This window comes from Sphaeramia orbicularis, chromosome 1 (assembly GCF_902148855.1).
Source record: "Sphaeramia orbicularis chromosome 1, fSphaOr1.1, whole genome shotgun sequence".
In the NCBI taxonomy this organism is placed as follows: domain Eukaryota; kingdom Metazoa; phylum Chordata; class Actinopteri; order Kurtiformes; family Apogonidae; genus Sphaeramia; species Sphaeramia orbicularis.
The window spans coordinates 4,622,336-4,628,335 of record NC_043957.1 but is presented as its reverse complement, the minus strand read 5'-3'; the positions used below and the strand labels follow the sequence as shown (position 1 = coordinate 4,628,335).

The window sequence follows — 6,000 nt, the reverse complement described above, 5'->3', positions numbered from 1 at the left end:
GAAATGTTGATACTGGCACAAGGAAAAAATGATTAAATTTGGTGGTGATCAGGGGCGGGGGGGGCACAGGGGCCCACTGATCTGCCGTGGCGCAGGTCTGCGCTGTCTGACTGCTTTTCTTGTTTTTCTATGTGAGGCCTCTGGAAGAATCTGAATTAAACTTTTCTACATGAAATAAAACAAAACAAACAAACAAAAAAACAATCGAGGTTTAAAATAAATATAAGTAAATAGATAGATAGATAGATAGATAGATAGATAGATAGATAGATAGATAGATAGATAGATAGATAGATAGATAGATAGATAGATAGATAGATAGAACAATAGAACGATAGATAGATAGAACGATAGATAGAACGATAGATAGAATGATTGATAGATAGAACGATAGATAGAACGATAGATAGAACGATAGATAGAACGATAGATAGATAGATAGATAGATAGATAGATAGATAGATAGATAGATAGATAGATAGATAGATAGATAGATAGATAGATAGATAGATAGATAGATAGATAGATAGATAGATAGATAGACAGAATGATAGAACGATAGATAGAACGATAGAACAATAGATAGAACGATAGATAGAACAATAGATAGAACGATAGAACAATAGATAGAACGATAGATAGAACGATAGATAGATAGAACGATAGATAGAACGATAGAACGATAGAACGATAGATAGATAGATAGATAGATAGATAGATAGATAGATAGATAGATAGATAGATAGATAGATAGATAGATAGATAGATAGATAGATAGATAGATAGACAGAATGATAGAACGATAGAATGATAGATAGAACGACAGATAGATAGAACAATAGATAGAACGATAGAACAATAGATAGAACGATAGATAGAACGATAGATAGATAGAACGATAGATAGAACGATAGAACGATAGAACGATAGAACGATAGATAGATAGAACGATAGAACGATAGATAGAACGATAGAACGATAGAACGATAGATAGATAGATAGATAGATAGATAGATAGATAGATAGATAGATAGATAGATAGATAGATAGATAGATAGATAGATAGATAGATAGATAGATAGATAGATAGATAGATAGATCAAAATTAATTAAAAAACAAATACAAAACAAGCTTACGCTGTCAGAGGCCCACAGTCAGGGTATCTCCCCCAAACCCCTCCAATCCTCTGCTCTACAGTGTCCCAAAAAAACTGACATCATTTGAGATGTCCATATCAGAGTGACTGCATGGTCAGGAGAAATGATACTTAACAGGATTTATTTTGGAAATAAAAGGTTTTATTCTATAAATTTCAAAGGAAACATTCTGGAGGATGGTAATTTTATAATGTTCACAGTTATTACAAATGTTCAGTGTGTGCTCCACTTCTGACACGGTACACATCCAGTCAGTAGTGGAGCTCCTTTGTTCCGACACAAACAGTCTTCCTCTTGAAACCTCTTATACCGCGTCGAAATCTGCTTTCCTTTTAGCACTTGTTTATGAAATTTTCAAACAAATTCATGTTGCACATTCACATTTGACTGAGTTTGGGCGTACTTCAATACATAAAACACCTTTTCTGTTGCAATAAACGGCGTGTCTATTCCTGAAAGCAGAACAATTAAAATTCTTACACTTTTTGGAGCAAAAAGAGCAAGCAAATTTTAAACAAATTATTAGGTGATGAAATGATGTCATATTTTTTGGGACGCCCTGTATAATAAAGCAAATAAACAACACAATGCACAAAATTTACCAACTTCATTTTGGATGATGGATATGAACCAAATTTGAGCGTGACTGGCCGACTGTATCTATTCATAATGTTAAAAAAAACTGATTTGTCAACAGAAGCATTTGGACAAGTGGTAATATTCCTGGAACTACCAAAATCAACAGGGTTCTTCCCCTGGGGGTCACCTATGTCGGTGCTAAAGGGGGATGGTTATCACATTCACATAAGGGATATTCAGCCTGAAAAATTATTTGCTGAATAATGTCAGAAAAGATCATAGATATTTTTTGGACGATCAATATGAACCAAGTTTGAGCTTGACTGGCTGACTATTTCCTTAATAATGTCCAAAAAAAGCGGATTTTTCAACAGAAGCGCCCCAAACTGTTTGGATTTTTTTTGTGTGTGTGTTTTAATAAGGTTAACCATTGTTTGTTTTTGTTTTTTTTCATACTTTATTTACAAAATACCGTATACACATATACCAGAACATGGCATGGAGAAAAAAAACATAATGCTCGAGGTGAGGCAGGAAGAAATTAAATACAATTACATAAAAACATAAATAGGTAAGTAAATTAGATAAAATATCGGCGACACAGTGGTGCAGTGGTTAGCACTCATGCCTCACAGACAGAAGGTCCTGGGTTTGATTCCAACACCAGTCGACGGGGGGTGGGACCTTTCTGTGTGGAGTTTGCATGTTCTCCCCGTGTCTGCGTGGGTTCTCCAGGTTCTCTGGCTCCTCCCACCATCCAAACACATGCACTGATAGGTTAATTGGTTAATCTAAATTGCCCATAGGTGTGAATGTGAAAGTGATTGTTTGTCTCTATATGTTCAGCCCTGCGATGAACTGGCGACTTGTCCAGGGTGAACCCCGCCTTCGCACCTATGTAGCTGGGATAGGCTCCAAAAGACCCCCGAGACCCTAGTGAGGATAAAGCAGGTTCAGAATATGAATGAATGGATGGATGATGGAATTGGAATCGTTAAATTCTTCTTGATTCCCATCCCTGGGTCAGTATGATGTTAAAGGCCAGTTGGTCGTTGTCTAAAGTGTCGACGTCTCTTTAATATTTAGCCTTATTGAACCTGTATCCTCATATAATCACTTTCAATAATGTGCATTAACTCTGCAAATGTGAATTATTTTCAATAAGTTGTGCAATAATCTGTTCCAGCAATAACAATATTCAACACTTATCTAAATATAAAGCTTCTATTTTCTAATGGACTTGAGACTCCCTTCAGTCCCATCCCCAGTGCAGGCTCTCCACAGGTCCAAACACGCGTCTTTGCAGTTCCCATCATCTGGCGACAGAGGTCAGTAGAAAATATCGATCAGTCCGAACACATGCGTGCGTTCTGCAGGAGCTTTTGGCCACATTTGGGCTTTTATTTTGAAGGCAGCCCGTTGGTTTCCCTGTCATTTTGCGCCTTAACGCCTTTAACAGACGCAGCCGGACTGTAAGCCCCTCTGACCGGATTTGTGTGTTTCCATATGACCGGGCTTCCATCCGCAGCTCCCACACACATGCTGCAGAGCCGCAGTGGACCCAGACCGGCAGGGGCAGAGCACATGAGCCAGTGTGAGCTGCGGGGAGGCTTTGTCCAAGTCCCCCTGTTTTTTGTGGTTCGCGGATCATAAACACTTGAGGACTTTATAAACATGCACCTACTGGGAATATCTCTTTTACTGGCATATCTGCTCTACTCCAACCTCGCCAGTGACTTCAGCCACTCCGACTATTATTATGATGATTACTACGAGCACGAGCAGATGGACGCGCCGGTAAGTTTACGCACCTCCGGGTCCGCTCCGTGCGCGCCCCGCGGTTCACTTTCACCCAATTAAGTGGAAAAGGATGGAGTCCGCAGACCACCAGGGGGGTCCGTCATGCGGATCCAGAGGGGTCCCGCAGGGGTCATGTCACTGTTTGCGTTGGGATTACCGGGGTTTGCATGTGATCCCGTGGATTACAGAGGAGGGTCTGCTGCACTGGATCTGGGGTTTCATCTTTTTGAGCTTTAGAGTCTGGAGATGGAGAGAGGAGCTGAGGTGGTCTGACAGTGAAGGGGTCAGGAGGGGGGGTACAATGGATCTGAATGAATTCTGAAGTCACTTTGTTTAACCCTCCGGTATCTGGCTGCGTCTTTTACGCACACTTTGCACTTCATTTAAAAAAAACTTCATATTATTTTTCACAGTTTAACCCTTTCATGCATGAATTATGAGAACTTTAATCAAGATTTATTTTTTCCCTGAGTATTTTTATTCCTCTTCAGGCATTAAAAAAAAAACAAAAAAAAAACAGTGCAATTGAAAAAAATAAAAATAAAATTCTGAACCTACTTTTTATGAAGTTGCAAAAATATCCACTCAGCTGGATGTCATGCGATGAATTTCTGAAGCAAATAAACATGTATTTACTGATCTACTGTGTGAAAACATTTTTAATGCAGTTAATCTGATGTTTTGTCACATTTTAACATACACTAATACTAGTTTTTACTCACTTCATGGAGATAATATGCAAAAAACCAAACACCTTTTTGTTAAAAAAAAAAAAAAAAGTTGTTAATTACAGTCAAATAATGATATCAAGCAATTTTTTACACTTTAACATATGTCACTGCAGATTAGGTTTATAAAAACAACAATTTGCGATAACTGTATGAATATCAGTGTATAGGATGATGCATAAGTGTCCACTGTGTTGGCTGATATAGAACTAAAACAGCAAAATTACTGAATATACAAAAGAACAGCTGTAGAATAACTGTCCACTGTGGTGACCACTATGCATGAAAGGGTTAAATAAAGTTAGAATTCAAAGTTCTTCATTTGTGCATGATCTTTAAAATTCTGTCCACCAACTAAAATGTGCACATTGTAAACAAAAGAAAATGCCCAGACTAGCATCTGTCTGCTGCGTGTGCCTAAAACGCACTATTTCTAACATTTGATCTGTATGATTAGGACTGACCTGGATTTACAAAAATAAAATCAAATTAGAGCAGAAAAATAAATCAATATATAATATTTAATAGTTTGATTTATAGGTGTGCATTTTATGGTGACAGATGCTAGTATTTTTGAACATTATTTAATTAACCAATTTAACCAATTAACCAATGTTAGAGTTAATCATTGACATATGCCAGGATGAAAAAAATCAAATAATATGTGATCCACTTTTTATGTAGTGTACTGAATTTTTTTTTTTTTTTAAATTTTTTTAATTTAATTTTTTGTTTTTTGCATCCAAAAAAATGGTTTGTTTACATTACAAACACAGCATTTAAAGGGTTAAAAAATTTGACAATTATTGAGTATTTGGTATTTTTGTTTATGGCTGAAGTTGATGAAATAGAAAAAAAGTGTAAAAGAATTAAAAACAAATTGTATGAAAAAATTTTTTGACATTATTCCACAAGTGTGCCAAAAAGGCACACTTGGTGCTTAGTTAGGGCTTTACTGGACGGAATACTGGCGGGTTAACCCATAAAGACCCAAATAGGCACCGGTGACATAAACCATCTACTGATCTAAACTGTTTGATAGCTGTCAATCCACTAATTCCATCAATAGATGTAAATAATTGGTGTATCTTACTTCTTCATTATTGATCCTGGGCTAAAAATCTGTGTTTAAGTCATATTTGGATGATTGACATGAACTTTGATTTTTTTTCCCATAATTATAGCATTATTAACCACTGGTGACTAAAATCATCTACTGATCTAAAATGTTTAATATCTCCTGAACCACCAATACATGTAAATAATTGGTGTAAAATACAGTTCTTCATCTTTTCATGGTCATCAGATATGAACCTTTTGGACGTTCAAAGGCTCTGTAGTTACCATGGAAACACCGTCATCTTCTACAACATTGATTCACCAGTAAAACCCATGGAGTTGGATCAATGACAGTGGATGGACACACTTGTTTTTACATTCAGTTAGCTATATCTTTGATGAAAAAGTAACTTTTTTTTCCATTTTTCTCTGTTTTGATATAACTAACTTTGAATTTACTCTGAGTTTTCATGAACATCTGCCTGATCAGTGAATTAAACATAGGAAAATGCATGATTTACACTGAAAAAAGCAAAATACAGAGGATTATATATTTTAAATTGGTGATAAATCAGTAAAGAAAGGTTCCTTTAGGACAGCTGCCACAAAAGAAGCACTGGGTCTTTATGGGTTCAAGGTTTGTGGTTAATAATCCTTATGGTTGAACTTCAGGGAT

At 36.5% G+C, this 6,000-nt stretch overlaps 1 protein-coding gene across 1 annotated transcript in view; it reads left to right on the top strand.

The window, feature by feature from the left end:
- Positions 1-3,190: 3,190 nt before the first annotated feature.
- The window catches only part of vegfc (vascular endothelial growth factor c), a 158,115-nt gene continuing 155,305 nt past the window's right edge, over positions 3,191-6,000 (top strand). Inside the window, exon 1 of the mRNA XM_030137724.1 lies at positions 3,191-3,534. Coding sequence (XP_029993584.1) covers positions 3,412-3,534 — 123 coding nt within the window. The 5' untranslated portion in view covers positions 3,191-3,411. The remainder of the gene's footprint in view (positions 3,535-6,000) is intronic.